The sequence below is a fragment of the Chinchilla lanigera genome, unplaced genomic scaffold, assembly GCF_000276665.1.
Source record: "Chinchilla lanigera isolate Chin_1 unplaced genomic scaffold, ChiLan1.0 scaffold00057, whole genome shotgun sequence".
NCBI lineage: Eukaryota > Metazoa > Chordata > Mammalia > Rodentia > Chinchillidae > Chinchilla > Chinchilla lanigera.
This window is the reverse complement of record NW_004955458.1, coordinates 1765217-1790697: the sequence shown is the minus strand read 5'-3', so window position 1 is coordinate 1790697 and position 25481 is coordinate 1765217. Positions and strand designations below refer to the sequence as shown.

General features: G+C 47.3%; 1 protein-coding gene across 1 annotated transcript in view; it reads right to left on the bottom strand.

Moving 5' to 3' along the window:
* Positions 1-5106: 5106 nt before the first annotated feature.
* Positions 5107-25481, bottom strand: part of Nckap1l (NCK-associated protein 1-like) — a 51793-nt gene continuing 31418 nt past the window's right edge. Inside the window, exons 21-31 of the mRNA XM_005397228.2 lie at positions 23559-23777; positions 21502-21632; positions 17832-17929; positions 17589-17682; positions 17371-17453; positions 17011-17091; positions 13911-14004; positions 12915-13031; positions 12136-12245; positions 10128-10217; positions 5107-6647 (exon numbers count right to left, since the gene is read on the bottom strand). Coding sequence (XP_005397285.2) covers positions 6516-6647; positions 10128-10217; positions 12136-12245; positions 12915-13031; positions 13911-14004; positions 17011-17091; positions 17371-17453; positions 17589-17682; positions 17832-17929; positions 21502-21632; positions 23559-23777 — 1249 coding nt within the window. The 3' untranslated portion in view covers positions 5107-6515. The remainder of the gene's footprint in view (positions 6648-10127; positions 10218-12135; positions 12246-12914; positions 13032-13910; positions 14005-17010; positions 17092-17370; positions 17454-17588; positions 17683-17831; positions 17930-21501; positions 21633-23558; positions 23778-25481) is intronic.

The window sequence follows — 25481 nt, the reverse complement described above, 5'->3', positions numbered from 1 at the left end:
TCGCGCAGCCCGAGGCGCCCCGGCGAGCGCGCGCACCGGCGCCCGGCACGAGAAGCTGCTGCGTGCGCCCAGCGCGCGAGGACCGGAGTGCGTGTTTACCCGGAGCGGCGCGGGCGGCGGGCAGGACTGCGGTGGGGGCGGGGCCCCTCGGCGTGTGCAGGAGTTTGTGTGTGCAAATGCGGTTTCATACGTCCACGTGTGCCCTGCGGCCCGGGGGGTGTCCAGTGTGTGAGGGAGGGGCGGGGGAGGAGCCCACCCCTCTCCCTGCGGGACTCGGACACCGGTTAGGGAAGCTGCCTACCGTCAGCGCCCAGCAGGACCAGACCCCGCCCGTGCTCTTGGCTGGGAAGGGAAAAGTTCAGCGTCCATTCCGAGCTGTGCTCGCATCCCACACCTCCCCTCTGCCCTGTCACTTCATCTCCCTGACCTGTCTCCATCCCTGTGGCCTGCCGCAGGGTGCCTCTAACCACTGCCAGGCCGACAGGAATTTCTCCCAAGTTTAAAGCCTTGCAGAAAAGGCAGCCCCACATCTCCCCTGACTACCTAATAGCAGCTCACAGCCAAGAAATCATTCCTGATGGCTCCCTTCAACCCTGCCTGCAGCCATTCCGGCTCATTTCCTCTGTCTTCAGAGAGAAATCTAAGGGCTAAAGGCCCAGCGCTACACAACCTAGCTGCTTAATACACATTTGTGGAATCAGGGGATGGAACTGGAACTCAGGATGGTGATCACGGCAAAACCTCTTCCAGCCAACTGCACCCTACCTGGGGCTCCTGCGGGGACCACCCGTCTTTCTCAGTGTTGTGCACCCCTAATGACCACCTACCTCTGCAGAGTGGAAACTCCCAAGTAAACAGAGTACAGACGTACTGTACTCACTGTTTGCTGGGATGAATGAATACAGGCTTCTAATCCACGATCCAAAAATGGGAATTTTAGTTTTAAGAATCCTGGAAATTGGAAGGAGGGATGAACAGGAGGGGTTTTTTTCTTTCTAAACATCTAGTGGAGGTTCCCCCTTTCCCAGGCAAAGGAGGAAAAAAATAACAAGGAAATGGTGAACTAGAGAAAAGGAGGGAACCAGGCGGGTGGTGCATGTAGGTAATCCCAGCACTCTGGAAAAACTGAAGCAAGCGGAGCGCAAGTTCAAGCCCAGCCTGGGCAGTTTAGCCACTTAGTGAGACTGTGTCAGAATAAGAAGTGCTGGGAAGGCAGCTCACTGTGAAGGCCCTGGAGCCAAACTGACTCTCAGCTTTATTTTTTTTTTTTTTTTTTTTTCTCCAGTACCAGGAACCGAACCCACGACCTTGCACTTGCCAGGCAGGCGCTTTGCCGCTGAGCTAAATCCCCAGCCCCCGACTCTCAGCTTTATAAAAGCATTGCCAGTTTAGGTCAGGGCTTTGCATCCGGCAAAAATATCACCAGAAGCAGCTCCCAGGAAGTACAGAGGAAGAGATGGCAGAGTCACAGATGGACCAAAAAGTGGAAAGAATACTCGGACCTTCCCTTCTGTCCATCTCACTTTAGCATACATCCAGGTTTCCTCCTCACCAGCCTGAGTAACTGTCCCAGCCAAGAAATAGCTGCATCTAAGACGCTATCACACTCACACACAATCCAGTTCTCAAAATTCAGGAGCAGTCTTCTTCCTTATCAACTGAAAAAGGTGGAAACTAGAAAAAGATTGCACATTTGGGATTAAAAAATTCTAAATAGTCTGGGCATGGTGGTGCACACCTGTAATCTCAGCAATCAGGAGGCTGAGGCAGGAGGATCACTGAGAGGCTGAAGCCAGACTGGGCTACATAAGGAGTTCAAAGCCAACCTGAACTACTATATAGACTGTCTTTTTTAAAAGTCTCAAAATTAAGAGTAGAGCTAAGGAGTTTCCCAATGTAGGCAAGAACTGTACGTAAATAAGGACAGACAGGTAAGAGGCGGGAGACACACTTCCAGAGAGATCTCTCATCGTTTGCAGTCAGTACAGTGGCACATCCAATCCCAGGGCACTAAATTGTAAACCATTTTAAGGAAATGTCGTTTGGGCTGGGGGTCTAGGTCAGTAGCAGAGTTCTTGCCTAGCGTGTATGAGGCTCTGGGTTTGATCTCCAGCACTGAAAAAAGAAATCATTTGCACAGGAGAAGTTAGGGTCCATTCAGCCTAGCCTCTTCCACTTTATAAATGGAAATACGAAGCCTAGAAGAATTATAGTGTCCCACAGACAGTGACAAAGTCTGAGGCTTGTTGTGCCTTTTCTGCTCTGTGGCTGTTTCACTTTCTTTAGTCACCAGCGTTGTTTAGCCTTAACCTCGTTCTCTTGTTGCAAACCAATCCCGTTTCTGCTTTATCAAACCTCTAAAGAGATAGAGGTGCACGTGTTCCATTCATAGACTTTTTTTTCTTTTGTATCAGGAATCGAACTCAGGACCTTGCACTTGCCAGGCAGGCACTTATGCCACTGAGCTATATCCCAGCCCCATTCATAGACTCTTAAATGACAGCTATTCTCTCTTTGTCTGTTCCTCTCGTCCCCCACCTCCGCCTTTCCCAGGCTCCTTCTACCCAACCTATTCCTCTTCTTTCCAGCTTCTAAAGTTCCCCCTACCTCTTGGAAATCCTGCCTCCTCACTCCCCTAGCCCTCCAATCCTTTCTAAAAAGCTCTGAGTTTGATAGAGACCAAAAATGATGCTTTGGCAGCAGGTGACGGATAGATGTGATCTGCCTCCTACAGGAATGCTATTTAAAGGGGTGGCCCCACAATCCTCTCCTTCCAAAGTGACAAGAGAAAAGCCTGATCCTCAATCTCCCCAGTGCTGCAAACTCAGCTCAAGTTAACTTCTGACTTCCCCAGCTGCACCCTGGCCTGCTGTTCCTGCTTCCTGCGCAGGTGGGAGGGAGAGTACTTGACAACTCATGAGGTGTGGGGGCTGAGGGGGACTCATCTTCATCTCCTTTGATGACAGGTACTCAGGAGAAGCAAGAGGCCCCGTGGGGAGGAGGCCTGGAAGAACATTGTTCCCCCAACAACCTGAGTGCATTTCCACCATGTGCCAGCTCCTCAAATTCAAACTTTGTTAGAAAAGAACAGATCCTGGTACGAGGACCTGCGGCTAAGGAAACCTTGTCCCTAGCAGGAATCTCCGTCCCCCTCGGGTTCTGGTGCCTAAACCACAGTTATTCCCTTGCTGCAAGACAAAGTGGCAGAGGGCAAGGCGCCCTTGGCCACACATCCGGCCTTCAGCACTTGAGGCTGTGGTCCTCACCTGCCCACTAGATCCAACACCATAGCAGAAGACGCAATGTCTCCAGTGCCCAAGGGAAAGAGAAGGCTGGCATCATCTCCTGGACCTGGTGGGAGGGATAATTCCATCTCACTGCTGCAAATGAGTTAATGGAGACTTTAATGAAAACACTGCCCTAATGAAAACGCTGAGGCTAGAACCTACGCTCTGCCTCCAAGACAAGACAAAACAACTGGGGCCAGACTTTCTCCTGACAGTCGTTTCTCACTTCCTTTAGAGCCCACGTGGAGCAAGCTGAGGACCTGGGAGCAAAAACCAGCTAATGATGGTGCCCCAGGTTGTAAAAGGTCAGAAATGGGTCAAGGAACCAATTTGCTGAAATGCTGATGGTTCCTGTTACCTGATCTGTCCCTTCACCCCTAGGCCTTCACTTCTTGTTTCAAGTTCCTCTGTGTCCTCACCTTCTCCTACTGGGGCTCTGGGCTCTAAATCTTCCCTTATGAAGAAGCAGTCTGGTTAGGAAAGAAAGGCTAGGACTAAACATCAGACCTGGATCCCAGCCAGGCGTTGTGGCTCATGCCTGTGATCCTAGCGCTTGGGAAGCTGAGGCAGGAGGATCATGGCAAGTTTGAGATGAGCCTGGGCTACAAAGTGAGCTCAAGGCCAGCCTGAACTGCATAGTGAGACCCTGTCTCAAAAAGACAAAAAAAAAAAAAAAAAAACCCCGGACTTGGATCCCAGTCATAGTTCTACTGCTAAACATAGGACTTTCATTAAGGCATTTAATGCTGTCGAATTTGTTTCCTGACCTGAAATTAGGACGCTTCCCCTGGCTACCTCGCAAAATTACTGTAAGGATGCAAAAGTACTTTAAAAAAGTATACTTGGTCCATAAATGCATGTATAATTACATGTTTACAAAGAGATGTGGGCAAGCCACAAAATTTTAGAAATGGAGAAAAAAATCAGTGGTGCCAGAGGCTGGGTTGGAAAGGGAAGTTGCAGGAGGGAAGTGGGTGTGGCTATTAAATAGCAACATGAGAGGTCCCTGTGATACTCAAACTGCCCTGAGTATTGACTGTGGTGGCGGATGCACAGACCTACATGTGACAAAGCTGTATAGAACTAAATACACATGCAGAGAAATGAGTATAAGTAAAACTGGGCCATATGAATAAGATCAGTGGAATTGTCAGTACCCTGGTTGTTCCAGTGTACTATAGTGTTGTGAGCTGTTACCATTGAGGGAAACTATGTAAAGGTACACAGGTTCCTTCTGTATTACTCCTTACAAGTGCACATGGGTTTACTATCTCAATGAAATTCTTTTTTTTTTTTTTTTTGGCAGTACCAGGGTTTGAACTCACGACCTTGCGCTTGCCAGGCAGGTGCTTATGCCACTGAGCTATATCCCCAGCCCCTCAATGAAATTTTCAATTTAAAAAGGGTACTACGTTTCCCCTCCATGCCCCTGCATCAAGCTTGTCTTGCTGTCCTCTGGGAGAACGCTGGTAAGTAGTTCCCCATGCAAAGGGGGCAGGGTCTCCATCCACTCAAGTTGAAGAAATAAGCAGAGATATTAAGAAGGTGGGGTCATTGATTAGATCTTTCCACGCCTTCTCTCCCGCGTCAGTTGTGCTCACAGTCCTGGTAGGCCTGACACTGAATCACTCCTTAGAACTCAATGTCCTTCCCATAGCAAGGAAGGACGATTAGCTGAGGCATGAAGCAGGATTCTCTGTTGCTTCTTTCCTAAAGCGCAGACAGTTGTTGCTAAGAAAAACTTGTGTGCTGATTATGCGTGCCACGTTCAGAAAGCATTGACTAAGCCCAGGTCTGGAGAAATAAAAACAAATGCACATAAAATCAAATAGGTTTAATGGAGGCCGGATGGTTTTACTGAAAGCCAACAATTGCTTCCGTTTCATCATGAAAATACGGGTATGACCCTAATTAATCAACTAGCTAATTATATTTGCCCATTCCAACCACTCTGGACTGTGACGTACATGATCTGGTGCTCCAGTCAACCCTGGATGTGGGCGCATACTAGTGATGGATGGGGCCGTGGCTTCCTGCCTTGGAGTTAACTAAACCTAGTTTCGTGCTATCTTGAACGCCCCAGGCTCTGTGACACTTGAAATTCTAATTAGTGCAGAAAAGGGCTCAGTTGAAACAGCTTGTACTCCCTCGAGGTACGCACTCTCAGGGCCCTACAACCTAATGAGGTCTGTGAAATTTAAGATCTAGAGAAGAAATCCCTGCCTGGAGCAACAGCTGTACCGAGGCTGGAAAGAGGATTTGGGGTTAAGTTAGTCTCTCCAAATAGGTAGAATGTCCCCAAATGGGTACAGGAAGGAAAACCCACATGAGTCTGGTCCACTTGGCTGTCACGGGATCGAGGGGATTAACCTAGACTACCCCTCTGCTCTGCCAAATATATATATATATATATTTTGGTACTGGGAATTGAACTCAGGACGTTGTGCTTGCCAGGCAGGCACTTGTGCCACTGAGCTACTGAGCTATGTCCCAAGCCCTCCTACCCCTCTGCTCTGGGCAGTGGAGAGATCAGAGAAAAAGCAGGCAGGTGAGGGCAGCAGAAAATGTACTCATTACCCACGGTGGTGGGGTATGTGTGCGTGTGCGTGTGCGTGCGCGTGCGTGAGAGAGAGACTCTCTGAAGGGTGCTCCCCCCAGCCCAGTGGGAAAAGCAGGCAAGTAGAGGCAGAGCAAGAGCCCCATGGAGGAGAGGGGTCCCTTTTCTGCTCCTCTGCAGCAGGAGCAGGTTGGATGTTTGCTGAACACATTGGGGAAAGGAAGAGAAGAGATAATCGTCCTAATGAATGTGCAGGAGACAATAGCAGCTCCAGTGGGAGGATTATAAGCTCATTATGGTTTAATATGATGATTGATCATCTCTGCCCGCCAGCGTTATCCTAGAATAGTGATGAAGGTCGGAGAGGCCCAGGCCTGTCAGAGCTCAAGCTCTAGTCACTAGAAGATAGGAAATGTACTTACATGTCACTTGTTTTTTTCATGATAAAAATTCAAAAACGTGGCCCTAGTCCTCCATTAACTGTCTTTCATGCCTCCAGAATGCCCTACGTCTTGCTCTATGATTTCTCAGCCTTGGACTGTTCCTCTGTATACCTGTTCATCAGTTCTGGCTCCTAACCCTCTCCCTAGTGACCCCACCCCACTCCCACCCTCGAGAAAATGAGCACAGCTGCCACTCTGGCATGGCTTTTGATGGGTACCAAGGGCCTTTCAGTAGCTATTTGCAGGCATCCGGTTCAGGTGGAAGGCCCGGGATACCTCCCGATAGGCATTTCGAAGCAGGACATAAGGGAAACAGGACTCCAGCATGTCCAGGGTCAGGAAGGATGACTCCTCCACCACCTGGAACAGACAGGGCCGAGAGATGAGCACCTCTGCTAGGACATATCTCCGGGACACTGTCCTTCCTCATGCACTTCCCGGACCTTCTGTGGCCCTTAGAGGTACAAGTGAACAGGGTTCCAGGTTACATTTCCCCCTTCCTCTCTCACTTGGTTTGGCTGCAGGAGGGCACCATTGCCTCCTCGGTTCCATTACAATCCTCTGTATCCTCTTCATCAGGGTAAACGTGAAGGGCACAGAATCAAAAGGGAGGCAAAAGAGACAGAGGGAGAGAGAAACATTCTCCCCAAGATATGAAAGCCCTCGTGAGTGGGCAGCACACATCAGATGTAGGTAAAGATGCATAAAAGTGGGAGTTACAAAGCTCTGTAACAAGAGAAACAACTGTCACCGCAAGCCAAGCAAGAGAGGTCTGGAATCCACATGGGTCCGCTTGTGCTGGGCTCCGGCTCTTCCCTCTCTTAGTACGGCGCTTGGGGAACAGTAAGGATGCTACATAAAGGAGCAGGCATGATTAATTAGTTTAATTACAAGCCTGTGTGCTGTGGTAATCCCAGCAGCCCCCAAGCCAAGCAGGAAGATAGAGCAGGAAGCCCGGATAAGACTAAGGGAAAGGGCAGGGCTGGGGAGGGCAGGGGGGCATGTTCCAAAGAGCAGCACAACCCAGCACCCGGCCGGAGGGTCTCCATCCCTGGGGAAGAACGAGTGTATTTCCTTCATCCTCCTCCTCATCCAATAGGTTACAGGGACTAAAATCATGCTCTGGAGAGGCGTGTCTCACAGCCTACAGCCGGCAGTTCCCACATACGGGCCCTCCCAGTATATCTGCTGTTTCAAGTTTTGAAAATCCGCTAAGAAAACCTCTCACACCTACTCTAACGTGTGCCCCCCTGCCCCACTTCAAGTTTTACAATTTGTAAGGTTTTGCCATTCTCCAATACCTGCATGCGCGGTACACACAGACGCTTCGGAAGAGCAGACCCTGCAATCCGAAGGCAAAGCAACGTGCTGGCAAAGCCGCAGCCCTGATCCAAGGTTGACAGCAGGAAGAATTCCCTGCCTGACAAGATTTCCAAACCCCAGAACCACAAGAAAGACGAGCTCTCCTCTCCAGATACTGAACTACCCTCAGGTACCTGGAAATGAGTGATGACTTCAAGAAGGAGCACTGGCCCGTGACTTCCTCATCTCCACAAAGCCAAAGAAAATAGCAGGGCTTCTAACGGGCACGCATTTATAGTGAAACTTGAGTTCTGTTCCCAAATCTGCCTGTGTATTTTAGAAGAATCCTTGAATCTCTTTCTCAGGTTCCTCATTTATGAACTATAAGTACTGAGCTAATTGTTGGGATTCGGTCTGGCTCTGATATCAAAGATCCCGTGATGCTCTGAGAGAGGCATCACTTTCCCCCAGGAAATCTATGCCAGGAACAGACTAGCATCGCTGGGTGGATACTGCCCAAATTTGACAGCAAACAGAAAGGCCCCAGGGAGAGAGGTGCTGGTCAGAATTTGGGGCTACATGAGTAGCCTTTTAACTCAGCATACAGCTCTGTTCCCTTCAGTCGTTTCCAATTTCTCTGTGGAAACATTTGCATTTAAATTGTTTTGCAGCACCTAGTCCCTCCAACCTCCACCTCCAGCACAAAAAGAGCCTAGTCCTAGCTCTGCTCTGCCATTCTGCCAGCCTCACCGGGAAGAGATAAGCATTTCCCACACTTTGGGGCAGGGGCTGGAGTACAGGTCAAAGCAGAAAAATGGGGTTGAGTGGCAACTGTGAATCACCTCTTGCCTTACAGAGGTGAAAACCACCACAAGACTTAAACAGGGAAGCCTAAATCACCCAGAAACAAAAATGAACAGCAGAGAGAGAGGCACTTTTGTTGAGGAACTACTATGTACTAGGCTCACGCATATTATCTCATGAATTCTAACCACTCTGACACAAGGCTTATGATCCACTTTTTTTGAATAAGGAATCATACTGCTCCAAACACAGTGATGTCCCAAGTCCACTTCTGACCTTTGCCCTCCCTCTGTCCCCATTTCCCTCCTCTGCCTCTTACCCTTCAGCATACATGCCTCACACATACACACCTTCATGCCCAATTTTTTATTGTTTGTTTTCATTTTTTATTGCTTTTCTTGTTGTTTTGGAGACAGAATCTTGCAATGTAGTACAGGGTGGCCTTGAATTTGCAAGTAATCCTCCTGCCTCAGCCTCCCAAGTGCTAGGATTACAGCTGTACGCCACAATGCCCAGCAGCCTGAGTATTTAAGGAAGGGAAGCAGAAGGGAGTCCGCCCCTACATTTGTGGACACAGGCCAAGAGTACAAATGGAGGCCCACACAACAAATGACTAAGAAGCAAATTAAACTAACAAACTAGTACACTCTTTCAGCTTTCACAGTATCCCTTTGTCATTTCATGGAAATATGAGCCTGAACTAAGAATTCTTAGACTCCTCAGAGTTCTGCCCCAAAACAGGGTTTTTAAAAAAGGGGGAACCAGTTTCTTGCCTCATCTTCCCAACTTCTCATAACCAGAGTGAGGCGTTCTGTATGCATATAGCCTTCTCTCCTTCTGTATCTAAACTCTGGCCTCATATTTTGCAGGCACTACAGGTAAATCCACGGTCTGCCTCGGGAGATGGACTTAGCGAGAAGTTCTACACAGGTGTTACACAGGGCTGAGAATTTGGGGGTCCCAGGTACTTTCAGTGTGAGCTTTCAGGTGGGACACAGGCTCCAAGCGGGAATATCCTGTCCGCGTAGACCGGATGAGGGCCTCTAAAACGCAGCCCTCTCCTGTCCATACCTAAGTGTGGGACATAGAGTGTCCTGGAAAATCAGACTTTTAGAGCAAAAGAGTGAGTAAGCATGTTGGAAAGGGTCGTGCGCATATTTTCTTAAATCAGCTGAGTCAGAGTTCCAGAACTTTCTACCGGAGTACAGGCAACCCCAAGGCTTTGGATACATGGAGAAGACATGGCAGGCACTTCCAGATTCATGACCCACCGGGCTCTCTGCCTTACAGCTGAAATCCCTTCCCTCTCGTGGATCCACTCCCAAGCCCCTTCCATGCATTACCCAGCACACTCTTCATACCACACTTAGAGACAAAAAATTTTCTAGTACAAAACTATCAAGCACAACCAAATGCATGCCGGACAGGGAGTTATCAATAAGGAATATGGCTGCCCCATTAGGTCAGATTCAGGAACACTGCAGGCAAAGGCAGCAGGCAGCGACAGCCAGCACGACCCCGTCCTGCAGAGGAGTCCTTGAATGCTCCTCTGGGATTATAGGACATCTAGAATGTTCACCAGAATGTGAGAACTAAACCCAGCCGGCCAGGCACAATTCGGTTTCATTAACACTTGGAGGTGATGATAATGGCAGGGACCCAAAGACCCTAGAAAGGAAGTTTCCCTCCAGCCTCTCCTCTCTCCTTCCAGGCAAGCTCGAACAGGATACGTACCAAACGCATGAGCAGAGAAATGGATTCCCGATTTCTGGTTTTAAGCTTGTCAGTCTCCTGGCCCAGCTGCAGGAGGCTGACAGAAGCCACCTGTAGAGAAACAATTGTAAAGTGGATTTTATGGAGGTCAGAGTAGGACAGCCTCGGGCGATAGGAAGTTAAGAAAAGATCAAGGAGGAGAGTTAAGAAGCGCTGGGATGTTCCTGAGGGCTCAGGGTGGAAAAGTGGCCAAGTCCCCCAGGTTTCAGAGGCACATGTGGCCTACAAAACAGCCTGGATCCCATTGGCCTGCCAGTGCAGACAGCAGCAGCTTGCTGAGGGGGCTGGGGGCGAGGGGGCAAAGGCTGGCGATGCTGTGTGCCCAGAAATTAATGCCTCTCCCCAGGCAGCCTCCAGACACCTCTGTCATCAGGCTGTTTACAGCTGACTCCCAACCCATCGGAGCCAGAGCAGGGCCTCCGATCCAGACACAGTGCTCTTGATATTCTCCTGCTGTCAACTCCCGAGTGGCTGTCATCTCCATTCACCTCCAGGCCCCCAACAGATCAAAGAGGGCGGAAGCACTGAGTCACATCCCAGGCCCAGGCTACCTGCACTCAGCAAACAAATAGGATAAAAGGGAAAAGGAAGGGGAAAATCGCTTCTCTTCCTATCTTAGAGATCTGACATGAATCCTCTTTATATTTAAGATGCTCAGAGCCCATTTTGTCTGGTTGGCGGTCCCAGCTTAAACAGAGACCCTGGAACCAGTGTAAAGGCCTCTGACATGTACTTCTCAGAACAAGGACATAAGTCCTGAAAGAATATGGTCACTATTTCCTCCTGGAAGGAGGAAAGTGAAGCCCTAGTTCTTAAATCAAGACTAGGCTTAGAGGAGGAAGAAGCGCCCTATTACTGAGGATGCTCAAGCATGTAAGTGGGTCACGGACCATGTATCAGAAGTGAGTGGACGCGAATCCTCCAAGGAGGGTTTAGCATGGGAAGCTGTAGGGCCTCTTTCAACTAAGGAAGGAGATTATTTATTCTGTGTTTTTCCAGAGGCAAAACTACGATCAATAGTGATAGTTACAGGGAATCAAACTTGGACTAAAAACATTTCTTAAACAATTTTTCAAGCAAATTGGACATGACCTACCGTGGAATCCACCACCTGGCTGTAAACTCCAGTCCCTAGAAATCTAGAGCAATGGTTCTTATAGTAAGAACCCAAAACAAGAACTAACTGAGAACTTTTGAAACTGTAAACAAATGCAAATCAAGTGATTCTGATTTACATAAAGTTGGAATATCAGTCATTGATGGCTTGTCAGTACAGAGATAGAAAGAGCCGTATAAATTACAAAACTCAGCTGGGGCATAGTGGTGCATGCCTGTAATCTCAGCACCCGGGAGGATGAGGCAGGAGGATCATTGCAAGTTCGAGGCCAGCCTGGGCTACAAAGCAAGCTCAAGGCCAGCTTGAACTGCATAGTGAGACCCTGTCTCAAAATGACAAAAAAAAAAAAAAAAAAATTACAAAACTCAGCATCTCTAGAACTTTAATGTGTATTTGATCTCCTGGAGACCAGATCAGCAACGCAGAGGCCTGGCCTCAGTCTAGCATGTTCCAATTCAGTAAGTCTGGGGTAAAGATCAGAAACCTTTATTTTAACAAACGCACAAGGAGATATCCTGATGGACCGTGGTACTGGGTCATAGATTCAGTTTAACATCCCTGGTTTATAGATAAGAAAACTGAGTAGTATAGATAGTAGTATAGATAAGAAAACTGAGCCCCGTAAGTGTGGCTCTTCAGAGCTCATACAACTTCGTAGTGCTAGAATTCGGATTATCTTACTCTTTGTCCAGAAATCTTTCCTAGTATTCTCCAACTGTTCAGGGAATTTAAAACAAACTCCTATCTTTTCAATAGTAGCCTTTCACTATTTCCTGAATGAATTAGGTGGGACCTTCAAACAAACCCTGGCCCTTGGCAACCTCCCTTCCCTTACAATCTCGACCCGCTCACCACCAGAAACTCCTTGAGGTGCGTCTCAATGTTCTTGTTGTACAGTGTGAAGAGAGCCGCAGACACCTGGATGATGGCCTTGGTCAAGCAGTGGATATTGTTGTTGTAACCTAGGTTATTATGGATAGGGAGGGGGTGACACAGGGAATTGACAAAGTGAGCCACCCCAGGTGATCCCAAGTGGTCATTTCTTATGTTTTCAGTGTGGACCTCTTCTATTTGATACCAAAAGGACTAGAAGACAGTTGTGAGTCGGGCGTTGTGACACACGCCTATAATCCCCAGCACTTGGGAGGCCGAGGCAGGAGGATCATTGTGAGTTGAGGTCAGCCTGGACTACATAGTGAGTTCAATGCCAGACTGAACTGCATAGTGAGACCCTGTCTCAAAAAGATTTTTAAAAAAAAGAAGACAGTTTTGGGTTAGAGGAAGGATAGTCTGACATTTATTTGGCTAGAATAAAACTTTATTGTTCCCTCTGAAGTGTTTTTTGTTTGTTTTTTGGAGTAGTGTTCATGGTGGCGACAGCAGTGTTTTGAGACAGTGCGGTAGGTAGCCCAGGCTGGCCTCAAATTCATGATTCCCACCCTCAACCTCTGGAGCACTGAGATTACAGGCATGTGCAGACACCCTGGCTCAAGTGCTTTTTGAAACAGAAATTTACACCTAAATCAGAACTCTGTATGCTTCATGTAAGTGTCTTGGTCTCATTTGTCTCAGCTCCATCCCAGGACACTAACTTAGACAGCACTGATCCCTCAGACCTACTCCTTACTTACCATCCTTCTCAATGCTGTAGAAGGAAAAAGGATCCGTGGCAAGGAGTGGGAGGGAAACAGCAAGAAAGATCAAGAGCAGACAGGCCACCTTGTATTCCTCTTCAGGGGATGAGTTATCTGGTGAGGATAGAAAAGAAAAGCAACGAAGGTCAGCAAACAGGGGCTGTCTTCCCAGGAACTCCGTTGCACAGAATTATGTTCATGTGAGAAAATATCTATGGACACACTTTATCAAGCACTGCAGGCAAGTTATTATTACTGAAGGAGACAAGCCTGGCATCCACATATAGGGACAGCCTGAGTCTTGGAGGCTTCCCCTGCAAAAGGCAGGACCCTTAGCCAAGGGCTCTAAGACACTCGTCAGAGCCCTGGGCGGCTGGGGAGGCAGAGAAGAGAGAAAAGAGTCTCAGCAACCAAGACAGAAGGGAAAAGGTGCACCTTATAATTTTGAAAGGGATTAATACCAGCCCCTGCATTATATTCTCTTCTGGGTATGTTAAACCTGAAGATACTAATCAGAGGAAATGTGCTATGGAAAATATAAGAGACCAGGATGAGAGTGGGGAAGGAGTGGATAGTGTCAAAGTGGTTCTGTGGGAGGGAAGGGGACAAGATCACTATGGGGAACTCAGACACTGTACCACACAACTTAGTGTGAAATCATATACTATTTTGAATTGTTCTCTCACTAATTTATTTGCATTAACATTATCACCCCAACCCAATTATAAATTCCTTTGAGCACTTGCTGAGCATCCAACAGTTTCTCACTGAGAACTACTATTTAGCTGACTGGTAGATGAACTGGTTGGAACCTGAGGTGGGACCCCAGTCATCTATGTATTTTCTGGTGGGTAGGGTCTACACTTTAAATCTTCCCTACCTCCCAGCTTATATCCTCTGAACTCACAATTACAAATAAAAGCTTTTTTGACATTGAGATTTTCCCACCCAAAAAAGCAGGGCACAGGCTTTGTTTCTTTGCCCCTGTCTTACCAGCTTTCAGATTGGCAATTGCAGCTACCAGGGCGGGATCAATGTCACAGTCCACCCCTGCCGCAGACGCCAGCTCAAAGACACTCAGGGTTACCTGGCAGAGAAGAAAACAGCGTTCTCAAGAGGAATCCCAGGAGAAAAGTGCTTGTCAGAAGCTATGGGCAGCAGGATTCAAGGATCACAAAAAACCACACACACACACACACACACACACACACACACACACACACACACCACTGCTCTTCACTTTGAGCTACATCCGTAGCCCCCTTTATAAGTTTTTATTTTGAGGTAGGGTCTTGCTAAGTCTCTTAAGTTACCCAGGCTGGGTTCAGACTTGCAAACCCCCTGCCTCAAACTCCCAGAGTGCTTTTGGTGTGCTATCATTTTTTTCTAGATACTCCTTTCATAGCTCTTCCTAGCCTATGAGATAAAAAACCTCACATGCCTTTCAGCTTGGCATTCGGGATGTTCCACAGTACAAATTTACTTTTCAATTTTATTTCCCTAAATGCTTTATTCAGTCAATGCCGGGGTAATTTATTTCACTGTCCCCTAACTACAACTTGCTTTTTTTTCATACTTTAGTTCACATCCTTCCCTTTCTCTAGTTCCCTTCCTTTCCTCTTCCCATATCTGCATAAGATAGCCAAATCTCACCTCTTCTGTGAAGTCCTCCTTGACTGCTTATATCTGAACCTTTCTATTCCCCCCTAAACTGCTACCACTGACCTAGCATGGATCACACACAGCACCTGGTATTAGTTATCGTTTCAGAGGAGGGGAAGGGAGACACATGACTTATCAAATAAACTAAGATGTTTAAACCCCTTGGCATAGGGAAAAGTGAAGGCAGCTTTGTAGGGAGAGAGATCTGGGCTCAAATTTTAGCGATACAACTTATTAAAAGTGTAACTTGGGGGGCTGGGGATTTAGCTCAGCGGCACAGCGCCTGCCTGGCAAACACGAGGTTGTAAGTTCAATTCCTGGTACCGGAAAAAAAAACAAAAAAACAAACAAAAAAAAGTGTAACTTGGATGAAAAATTACTCAACCTCTTTGGACTTCAGTTTTCTCACCCATACAATTGGAATAATAATAGTTACCTCACTGAGCTGTTATGAAGATTAAATTAGACCACAGGTCTAATGGAAAGCACCTGCCCTAGTGACTAACTCTTCCTTTATCTTAAAGCCAGGAACTGTGCCTTTTTCTTTAATGTCTCTAGTAGTTCAATGCCATGCTGAGCACATGGCAGGCATTAAATAAAGATTGACTGATACTGAATCATTCATTGTACTTAGAATCAAGTTCCCAGGACACAGCCCCAACCCCCACTCCAACACCGAGTACTTAGTCCTCTTTTGAAAAAAAAATACCCTTAAAGTGTCCTGAGATAACAAGGATAAGTGTTTCAACAGTGGACAACTAAGTAACGCATTTTATGCCAACCATCCCCGCCTCCCCCGGAAATTACAATATGCACACCCTCAGCCCATGGAGCTGACACAACCCGAATCTCAGCCATCTCCTACTCTGCCCTTTATTTAAATCCCCTATGATCCAGATGACCCCGTTTGTCACAGCCATGGCCAAGCAGATCAGGCAACTGTGGTTTCCTGGAGGAAGACATTAATGGTTGCAGGGGTCTCATTTTTCTCTTCTAATCTCATCAGCCTTCTGAGGCTGTAACAGAACCTCTGATGGCCGGGTCATCGTCCCCTTCTCTGCCCCTGCCTGCTGATTTTCCCAGGTAAGCAGAGCCTAAAGATCTGAGCTCTCAAACAGATGCCAGGTAGACAAACTCCTGACAGGCTGGAGAAGTCAGCCCCGACATCAGCAGCTGCCACAAACCCTGGCTCAGGGCGAAATCAAGGGCCATTCAGGAGGGGCAGCCAACCGGTGAAGCGTCAGCCCTCACTGCCCCTATGGCCACGTGACCGGCCGGTAACTTCAGAAGGATAGAGGCAGAAGTCTGTAACTCTTCTGAATCCAAAGTAAGCACATTTTTCTTTACTTTTTTTTTTTTTTTTTTTTGGTTTTTCTCCGGTACCGGGAACCGAACTCACGACCTTGCGCTTGCCAGGCAGGCGCTTTTTGCCGCTGAGCTAAATCCCCAGCCCCTAAGCACATTTTTCTTAACGTCCAATTGTAATTCTTCCTGCTCACCAGTTCCCTTGTATCAGAACTCTTTCCTTTAAAAGGATCAACTAAAGAGAAGTAGCCTCTACTTTGTGTTGGAAGGACCTCTTCCCCGGGCTTCTACTGCATTTCCTGCGTAACACATTCATTTGCTCCAGATGCTTCAAAAGACGAACTGAGGGCCGGGGATATAGCTCAGTGGCTTAAGCGCCTGCCTGGCAAGTGCAAAGTCCTGAGTTCGATTCCTGGTACCCAAAAAAAAACAAAAAGATGAACTGACTGGGCCGAGGTGGAGTGGAGTGGAGAATGGACATTTAATTCAGGTTATCTGCAGAAGCCCTTTTTCCTCTGTCCGTCTCCTGTGGCAGTGGGACCTGAGGCAGGTGTCACAGGCATGGGATGGGCAGATGGGGGATGGTAAAAACTGGGAGGGAAAAAAAGTCAGGAAAAGATAGAGAACTCTGAAAGCAAGCAGGGTGGCTATGAATCAAAGAACCAAATCTTGCAAATTGCCCAAGCTCCTGAGCACGGAAGGGACCTGTTCCCACATAGCTTGTCATGTAATTTGCATATTGCTCATTTCAAGTGAAAACCTACATCCACCATCCTAGATCTCACCCCTTTCCCTTCAGAATCTTTCCTCAATTCCCACAGGGCTTCCGCTTCTCTCCGTACCCTCCGAGTCTCCCCAGCTCTGCCCCGTCTCTCCCCTAAAACACCTGCCTGACCAGCTTCCTGTTTGAATCCTGGCCCTTGTCCCAGCAGTGTTCCTCAGACTACCTTCCCGGGGCTGGGGATATAGCTCAGTGGCATAAGCGCCCGCCTGGCAAGCGCAAGGTTGTAAGTTCGATCCCTGGTACCACAAAACAAACAGACTACCTTCCCGCTTACAAGACCCCAGCTACATCCTCTTCCCACAGCGAAAGCCTCCTGGCTGGGTTCCGCTCTGCACCCCCTACCTTGATGTCTGTGTCTGGAGTGACAAACTCCTTCAGGCACTCGATGGGACCCATGAGAAATGGGCAGTGGGAGGAGAAAACCTGGAGGAGGAGCAGAGGAGTGAGTCCATAGTACGGGAGCCAGCACCTCCAAACACAGGTAGAAATAAATAGGAGAGGGGCCAGCTTTCCAAGCTGTCCCTGTCCTTGTCCACCTGGTTCCCTAAGCTCACCCATCCAAGGGATCTTCCAGGACCCCTGCCAAGCTAAGCGGCCTAGGTTCAGCGCTCACCAACCCCTCCCACAAACTTCTCCCACAAACCCTACCACAGCAGCGACCTGCAACTAACTCTGTCTCGCAGGCAGTTTCCTCCTACTCACCTCTCGAAGTCCCTCCTGGGCCATGGCCCTAAAACTGAGGATCACTCCAATGATGGTCATGCGCTTCAGCACATTCTCAGCCCCTGAGGAGAAAGGAGGTTGTTAGAGAAGAGAACTTAGGAGAATAGCGAAGGTTTCAACCCCCAGATCCCTGGAAAGCCCTTCCATTCACAATGCTGCTCCCACAGTCCCTCCTGACGGCAGGAGAAGGTGTTTACCCGTCAGCTGGGGCAGCAGAGACGCCATCAAGTCTGGCTTGCTAAAGTTGGATCTGATCTGAACAAGAGTATCCATGTTTTCCACCACCAGCTTCTGCAGCTCAGGAACACAGAGACATTAAGCAGGAAAGAAAAGAGGCCAAATGTTCTATCTTCCCCTCAGTCTCCTTCACCTACCCCTGTCCCCAAGTCAGGATGGTTTGTTTGTTTTTGTTTGTTTGTTTAGGGGTGGGTCCACAGTACCTTCAGCTCCACAATCTGAGAGGTCACATGCCACATCAGGTTTTCACTCAGGAACTTCATGCCGTAAGGACCAAGGAGTTCAGCCAAGGCCCGCATCTCTGCAATAAAGTTTCAGAGGTCCCAAGTGGGATTCAGAGCATAATGGAAGATTGGTACAACAGCTATAGGGTAATCTGAACATTTAAAATGTTGTCCAGCCGGGCATGGTAGCTCATGCCTAGAATCCTAGCACTCTGGGAGGCTGAGGCAGGAGGCAAGAGGATTACAAATTCAAGCTCAGCTGGAAAAATTAGCAATGTATTAAGACCCTGTTTCAAAACTTCAAGAAAGTTTTTTTTAAATAAAAAAATTTTTAAAGGACTGGGGATGTAGCTCAGTGCAAAAGCCCTGGGTTTGGGTTCAATTATCAATCAATCAATCAATCAAATGTTGTCCAGCAAGGAAAGGAAGTACAAAGTCAAGGAGCAAAAAAATGGTCTAAAGTCCTATCTTCCAGTGACGGGTCTTGCCTGTCCATGGGGTTACTTACCTCTTCCACCAGAATTCAAACCACACCTTACTGTAAATGACAACTATTAATTTTCTCACAAGAATCTGTACTTCTTGGGGCTGGGGATTTAGCTCAGCGACAAAGCGCCTGCCTGGCAAGCGCAAAGTCGTGAGTTCGGTTCCCGGTACCAGAGAAAAACCAAAAAAAAAGAAAAAAAAAAGAATCTGTACTTCTCCAAGCTCCTTCAGAGGGTACTGGCTTTCACCCATGCTTTCCTACCTGTACTAGTTTTGTCAGCCTGACAGCCTCAAACAAGTCATTGAACCTCTCTGCACCTGTCTACTTTTCTGCAAAACGAAGAAATTGGTATCTTCTATGAATTCCTCACAGAACTGATGTGAGAGGATGATACTGCATTACAACTTCCTTAGAAAACGATAAGGATATATATGAATAAGGGATTCTGATTGTGATAGTTGTCAATAGCCCTCTGCATGGGGAACTGGCATTTCATCATGGTTTTACAAGTTCACTTAATCACATCGGGTTGGGTCCAGAAACCCAATGCAATGCCCGTCTCTGCGAGACAATGCTTTCTCCTTTGAGGGCCTGGATTTTGATATGCCTCCTTCTGCCTCCCTTATTTAATGCCTTACTGTTCAACTTTTCCTTTTCTTGAGCTAAGTTGTCTATTTTCATGATCGACACATATCTCCAGAGCCTCGGTTCTTTTTCCTCTAAATCTATACTTCTCCAATGCCTTCTCCCTCCCCACTCAGCCTGCTCCTGCCCTTGGTGGATTAAATAAAACCCGCTTGTAGAAATCCCTTGGGGGAAACGCTAGTGACCAATTCAGACAGGAGGGAGCTGTAGCTATGATCTTTGGCTGTGGGCCATCCCAGCAGGGGAAAGCATAAAAGACCAGAAGTAACAGCAACGAGAGACCAGCAGAAGAGAGGCAAGTTGAATATCATTCATCAGAGTGCAGAGAGAAAAGGAACCCAAGGCTCCGGTCTCTGAAGGCAGGACCACTTGATCTCCACCTCCATCGGTGATAGAGGAAGAGGACCTGCTCACAGCGGCTGACACAGAGCGGTGGTCAGAGGAGACACTACACATTTTCAGAGTTGCCTACCTACCACAGAAAGGACCGAGCTGAGAATTATAATAGGATTTCCTAAATGGTCAATCTAGATAATGCTAAGGTGGCTGACAGAGGGAAAGAGGGGCAGAATTGCTTCTCTAGAGCTGATGGAGGGAAGGCACACCAGTCTGCTGGTGTGGACCTGCAGACCCTCCCTGCTCCAGTCTTCTCTCCATCCAGCTAGTAACCCGGGGGCATCCTTCTTTTTCTAGCTTTCTATTTTTACAGTAGCATTGCCCCATCACCATGGCAACCCAGGGAAATTGGGGTGGGGGTGGTAAAAGGGGGAAAGAGCATTACCTCCTGCTGCTTGTCAGTTGTCAGCAAGACCTAAAGTGGATTTTAGAGGCTGCCTACAGCTCGTGGGTAGAGCTGATGAGAAGGGGACGTCTAAAGCCTCCAGCAGGTAGACCGGGGACCACTTACTGATGGGATCAAGATGACAGAACAGAAGCCGAACTGGAAAACAGAACCCACTGTTAAATCTGATTTGGTTCTTGCCCAGTTTGGTTTGCGACCAGAATTGTAGAAAGAATTAAGTTCGTGAACGGAGGCACCACTGTACCCTGGCTTTCTTAACGTCGCTACATAAGGAGGAAAATGGAGAGCGCAGGGTCACTAGAACATCTTCTGTCTGTCCCAGATACCACGCGCAGCCCATGACCTAAACGGAGGTGCAAGAGAGAAGAAGGAGCACAGTGCACGAATTACTCAGTTGGTGTAGTAATCACTCAGTCGGTGGTGGGCTGAGGCGGAAGGACCACAAGTTAGAAGCTAGCCTGGACAATTTAGTGAGAGTCTGCCTCAAAATTTATAAATAAATAAATAAATAAGAGCTGGGAATGTAGCTTAGCACTCTCTGGGTTCAATCCCCGGTACTATTTAAAAAAAAAAAACAAAATGGATCTCTATGATCTCAAGCCCTATTTAAAATGGGAATAGATTCCCAACGAATTCACTACATACCTCTTACCTCCCTCTCTTCAACACAAAAGCACTTCTGTACCCTGGGAAACAGCCCTCCACTGTTCTGGAGTTTGACTGCCTTGAGTGAAAAATCCCAGTCCTGTCATTTATAAATACGTCAACCTAGGCCAACACCTTAACCTCCTCACACCTCAGTGTCTTCTTCTGGAAAAATGAGACTAATAAGAGTATCTAGAGCCAGGCAAGGTGACACCTGTCTGTAATCCCAGCATTCAGGAGGCAGGAGGATGGCAAGAGACCAGCCTGGGCTACATAGCAAGGTCCTGTCTCAAAACAGAAAAGTACCCACCTCAAGGCTGCTGTGAGGATTAAGTGAATTAATATGTGTAAGTGTTTAGAACTTGGCTCACAGTGAATGTTCTTCCTCATCTCGTCACCGTTACTACAGTATTAAACACCAGCAATCTAAATACCAGCTAAGGCTCTAAAGTTTATCCCCAAGGAAAAACATGCCATGACATCAGAATGCTGTTCAATCATTCCGGGCAAGAGATGCCTTCCTTACACTTTATTCTTTGCCCGTCACTCTATCTGCTTCTCCTTTAGTCTTAGTGGAAAAAGAGAAGATCCATTTTCCACCATCTGAAAAATACATCCCAAGCCAGGCATAGTAGCGCATGCCTGTAATCTCAGCACTCAGGAGGCTGAGGCAGGAGGATCATTCTGAGTTTGAGACCAGCCTGGGCTACAAAGTGAGCTCAAGGACAGCCTGAACTGCATAGCGAGACCCTGTCTCAAAAAGACAAAAAAAAAACAAAAAAAAGAAAAGAAAAATACATCTCCTCAGTAACTTGGGGGTCACTGCCTAACTCCTAAACTGCTATCCTTTTCCCTCTCCCTTGGTCTCCATCCTGTAGGCCACGCCTCAACTCTGGACCTTGCTCAGGATCTCTTTTTATTGTCCACAAAGTCTAGCAGGCCCTCCCAGAGATGCTGAAGAGAATGTAGCGCAGGCCTCTGGAGAGCGGGATAATTGAGATAAGCTTTACAGGCATTGTTTAAGGGGAAAGGCTCAGTTCCTTGACAAGGAGACCAGGCTCTGCGCTCACCAGAGATGTCTGAGAACTCCTCTGCGCTGAAGTTCTGCTCGCCCTCTCTGGGCAGGCTGACGAAGGCCTGCATGGCGGGGGAGAGGACAATGGTCCCACTGCTTGCCTGTCTGAGCAGACTCTCCAAGTACCTGTAAGATTGGCCAAGAAAGCATAGATTAGCATCCACTCTGTTTTCCCTACCACTGCTCCCTACACCACCACTGGGCTTGGGAAGGAAAACTCCAGGAAAGACTGAGGCATGAAGAAAAGACTCAAAGAAGATAGTACAGGGATCTGACTAACACCATCAGCTGCTGGATCAAAAACAACCGGGAGTGGTATAATTTCACTTTGCCTCCGGTCTGCTGTCAGATGCAGTGGTGTGCCCTTCTCACACCTTTCCCTCAGCCCCTGCTCTTTTCCTACAGTTGCATTCCCCCTCCCTCACCCTCTGGCAGGTAAGACAGGATCGATCTGGGAGTAAAAGAAACACCACTGGGAGCTGAGAAAGTACCTCAGTGACAGAGAGCCTGCTTAGCATGTTCAAGGCTCTGAGTTCGATCCCTAGCAGAAAAAAACAAACAAAAAATAACTAATGGGGGCTCCTCTGAAATATACTCAGCCCTAACCTCTTCAGTGAAAATGCTTCACTGAAGATCCAGAATCGTGGAAGCCAGTCTCATGTCCATCTTCCCAGGCAGAGAAGCCCCTGAAAAATGGCCATCCAGTCTCCAAAATTCCCCCTAACTTCTCAGCAATGTTGGAAGGGCTGGGCTCAGGCTAGGGAGAGCAGACGAGGGTGTGATGAATCCCCTGCCCCTCAGGCACCAGCTTCGGTCTATATTTTACTGAGGTCACAAGCTAATTACCAGTGGACCAAACTGAGTGGCCAAACATATTTTTGTCCTTTAATTTCAATTAGTTGGGCCGGGGATATAGCTCAGCAGCACAAGGGCTTGCCCGGCAAGCATAAGGTCCTGAGTTCAATTCCCGGTTCCCAAACAATAAATAAATAAATAAAAATTTCAAAAAATAATAATTTTAAGTAGTTGTCAAATTTCTGAAACAGAGATCTTACATAAAACAGAAAGAATTTAGTGAGGCAGCATCCAGGTGGTGCTAAGTGGTGGCTGTCTCCTTTACAGAGGGACAGTCCCGCTCCAACCTATCAAAGTCCTCACCCGCATGCAGCATCTTTATGGTACCTGCCTGACTGCTGTTGGCAATTATATTTGCAAATGTTGTTCCTCCCTCCTGGAGGCAGGGGGCACAGGGTGGGCGGGTGAGGTTCCGCTTTGAAACCTCTCCTGCAAAGCTGATATTAGATTAAGGGTGCCACCCAGTGGCTTGGGGAGGTAGGAATCTGGCTCTCCATTCCTTATAAATTCCAGAGGAAACTTTTTCAGTCGTAGGGAGGAGGCCGCTTCCCTATCACGAACAATCTAGTTTACCTGACATGGTCACCTGTAGGGAAGAAGAGACAGAGTTCTGGAGACGAGGGAATAGACAGAATGGTTCTCAAAGGGAAGAGTTAGGGCAAAAAGGGAAATAAGGGGATGACAAAAAGAAATGAGGTCACTTGAAATTAGAACAGTAATAATCCAGAAAAGGAACATTAACATCTGGAGATTGCCAGGTGTGGTAGCGCACGCCTGTAATCCCAGCACTCGGGAGGCTGAGCAGCAGGATCGTTGTGAGTTTGAGACCAGCCTGGGCTACAAAGTGAGCTCAAAGCCAACCTGAACTGCATAGTGAGACCCTGTCTCAAAAGACAAAAAAAAAAAAAAAAAAAAAAAAAAAAAAAAAAAAAAAAGAACTGGAGATTAAGAAGAAAAAAGTCAAGCACCTGCAGGATAAGTGATGGGTGTTATACTGAAGTTTAAAAGGAAACCTCTCAGTGGAGAGTAGGTGATCTGGATTTTTCCCCTGCTTATTATTCCAACCCTCAAATACAAATAAACCTTTGAGGGTCCATGATCTGGAAGGCAAAATGCCTGGGATCTGAGGCCTTCCTGTGCAAAGAAAAAACTGCTGACACAGAGGGGAGAAGGTGTGGAGGGACACGCAGCACTGACCAGTTTGTGTAGAGCGTGGTGATGGTCTGCTCCCCACAAGCGTCCAGGGGCTGGGTCTGCTGCAGGAGAGCATTGCGGATGACTCTGCATGCATCTGCATTCAAAAACTGGGCGAGTGATTGTATGAACCCAATGTACGCTTTGACTCCTGCCAACAGCTCAGAAGGCCTTAGGATCTCCTGCGTTGTGTTATTGTAGCCCGCTAAACACACAATGGCCCTAAGTGATAAAAATCATAATTACAATCACAATAATAAACACAGTAGCAATTGTAGTTGAGTAGATCCTGTGTCCCAGGTGCTGTGCTACGATTTTAGGGCACATAGTATTTCATCTGAACTTCACAGCAGCTGGGCGTGGTGGCGCACGCCTGTAATCCCAGCACTCGGGACGCTGAGGCAGGAAGATCGTTGCAAGTTTGAGACCAGCCTGGGCTACAAAGTGAGCTCAAGGCCAGCCTGAACTGCATAGCGAGACCCTGTCTCAAGAAGACAAATAAATAAATAAATAAATAAACTTCATAGCAAATCAATAAGGTCGGGACAATATTACCGCCATTTTATGAGTAACAAAACTGAGGCATAGAAATACTAAATCATTTGCTGAGGACCGCACACTAGCAACTGGCAGAGCTCGGACTTGATCAAGTCACATTTAATCTCTAACATTATGCTCTTCTGTCTCCTCTGGAGAAACTAAGTTTCATCTGACTTTTGAGCTCACACCACTTGTATCCTCAATGCCAGTAACTGTCTTTTCTCCTCAGGAAGACCCCTCCCCATCAGCCCAGCTCCTTCCAGGACACCTTCCTCAGCTACCTGAAATTTCACAATTAGAGTTAGTCATCTGACTTAAGGTATTTTTTCTTGGAAAAAGGTAAACCCAGGCTGGGCATGGTGGTGCACGCCTGTAATTCCAGCACTTGGGAGGCTGAGGCAGGAGGATCAGAGTTCGAGGACAGCCTGGATACATAAGTGAGTTCAAGGCCAGCCTGAACTTCGTAGTGAGACCTGTCTCAAAAAGACAAAAAAAAAAAGGTAAACCTGGGTGTGGGGGGTACATCTCACTTTAAATCTTTGTTAGTCACTTGCACTTCAGTATAAATCAATTTCTCAGGTTCCTTGGAAACCACAAGGTATTTGGGAATTTTTTGTTTGTTTGGCATTTTTTGCAAAATGTTTGTGGGGGAAGGAGACTCTGCTCCCCCAAAGAAAGTGAAACGATCTTTCCAGTATCACTTGACAGGACAAACTAAGGGCAGAGCCAGTGTATTTTAAAGTTTTCACCGAGGCCAAACAGCTAGGCCAGCCTTGTGGCCTTGGGAACAATGACATCCATGAAGCAAGAGTTGGAGACATTCAGAGAAAACTAGATTATCATATCTACACGCTCGGGAGCGGCAAACCACCACAGCTTCTCAAGGTGTGCCCATGGGCACTTTGCGCACTGTCATCTTCTTGACATTGCATATGCAAATGAGATACTTCCTCCCAAACAGCTAATGTGTATGCAATGAAAACAAACTAATTTTACTGCACTCAAGTAAAAGCCTAATTGAAAAATAAGTCTGCGTCTCCCAGAATCAAAAGTCGGGCTCATAACTGGTCTCCTGGCTTCTAGAAGTCCTTGTTCCTGCTAATCCAACCAGATTGAAATATGGAGGCAAATTTTATTACAGCTCTGCTCAAAACTAGCCAAGGTCCCCATCTCAGATAAAAAGCCCAGGTTCTCCCTTGTCGTTTTTCATCACAAGCTTGTATATTTAAATTCTGTACTTACAATCTGCAATATAGCCAGGAATTTCTTGTTCGTGATTTATTATTATGCCTTTCTATCGAAAAATGGCTGTAAATTATTGTAAATGTATTAAATGAATTTCCCTTTTAAAAAAAATCCCAGGTCTTTATAATAGCACACAAGCAC